The sequence below is a fragment of the Theobroma umbraticum genome, unplaced genomic scaffold (genome assembly GCF_002168275.2).
Source record: "Theobroma umbraticum cultivar Fairchild unplaced genomic scaffold, ASM216827v3 scaffold_51.0, whole genome shotgun sequence".
In the NCBI taxonomy this organism is placed as follows: Eukaryota; Viridiplantae; Streptophyta; class Magnoliopsida; order Malvales; family Malvaceae; genus Theobroma; species Theobroma umbraticum.
The window spans coordinates 8,908,810-8,910,331 of NW_018397260.1; the positions used below are offsets into that span (position 1 = coordinate 8,908,810).

General features: G+C 38.6%; 1 protein-coding gene across 1 annotated transcript in view; it reads left to right on the plus strand.

The window, feature by feature from the left end:
* Positions 1 to 1,522, plus strand: part of LOC110416545 (abscisic acid 8'-hydroxylase 4) — a 6,521-nt gene that overhangs the window by 3,434 nt on the left and 1,565 nt on the right. Inside the window, 2 exon segments of the mRNA XM_089783575.1 lie at positions 470 to 525; positions 771 to 892. Coding sequence (XP_089639701.1) covers positions 470 to 525; positions 771 to 892 — 178 coding nt within the window.

A 1,522-nucleotide genomic window follows, 5' to 3' on the forward strand; every position in this document is an offset into this window, starting at 1 on the left:
ATGCGTCTCTCCGAATATGCTGGTTTTGAAGCAGTTCCCATATCTGTCAAAAGAACAACGACCCATCGAAACAACAAATTAATTTCCAAATTCAAATCACGCAGACTTTGAACAATTTATATCTTATAACAACTCGGACGGATGCTTAAAAGATATTACTTGCTCTAGTTCCAGACCTCAAAACTGTTGAAGTTTGTGATTCCAGCAGCAAAAGATTCAAAAGGGCGCGAATCAACAGTGCTGAAGAAGAAAGTAAAAGGGTGTCTATACGACATCGTTTGAAGCTTGGTTTTATATGTTGGTTAAAACGCTACCTGTATTGTCGTTTTATTTCAATTTTGTTATTAACAGCTTAGTCATTCGACTTAGCTGAGTTGCGTTTCATGTGTTTATTTTTCTTCTTGTTTCTTCTCCAGCTGTTAAGGACAGTTGATGGCACTAAAATCAAGTTTTTGTTTTTCGTACGCAGCTGTTTTTCTCTTGTTTTTTGTGCTCATCATTGATCCGAGCTTTGAGGAAGGAATTGTAATCACTAGGCAAGAGTCACTATATATACAAAACATGAATATGAAAACAGGAGCCTGTTGATCAAAAAAATTTTATCTTGATCTGCTTCTTAGTTCTGCTCTCTGGAAAACTCATATATCTGTGCCTTGTGAGTTTCATTTGATTTTCCTTCAAAATCGTTTTCATGAAAGATGTGTTTTGAAAACAGAGTACAGGAATCTAAATGTTCTGTAATAACTAATAAGTTCTTTTATCTGCTCCAGGAGTTTCCATGGACTCAGGGAGTGGAGAGTTACACACCTGAGACTGCGAACCCGGACAAAGTCATAGAAGCCTTTGCCACTGTTGGAGGCAGCCATAAACTGGATGGTCTCCCCAATAAAAGGCAATCCTAGACTACCCGGAGGAATATCAGCCCTGGATTCCTGATTAAGCTGCTGCAGCATCTTCCACAACTGACTCGCAAGAAATACCAGGGCAGCAAGAACCAGGACTGCGTAAAAACAAACGCAATAAGGACCAGCATCTAGCAAAAGCTGAAACATTTTTTCTTGTCTACTGCACTTTGGCAGATGAAAATGGAGAATCAATTCGTCATACCCCGAATACAATTTGAACCTTGAACCTCACATTAATGGATGGGAAACCACGTGTACGGTTTAAAAACGGTCTGCTACATCTAAAAGTTTTTGTCTAAAAAGATTGAATTGCATAATATAATAACTTTGTCTCATATAATCAGAGGAGCATCCCTCGCTTATTATTCCTTTTTCCTCATTTTGTTTTTTCCTTCTTATGTCGTGTTCTGAATAAAACCAGTCGAACTCTCAGTTTTTCTGTACCATTTCCATGGGCTCTCGTCATCAAGCAGCAGCCATGAAAGGTCTCCCCTACTGTTCCTTTTTTGAGCTTTAAATATTGATTTATGTGGTGGGTGAGAAGTCATTTTGCTTAATTGCTGGTAGTTTCTTAGAAACTTCAACGAGGGAGACCGGATATGGGGTAGATCACTAGA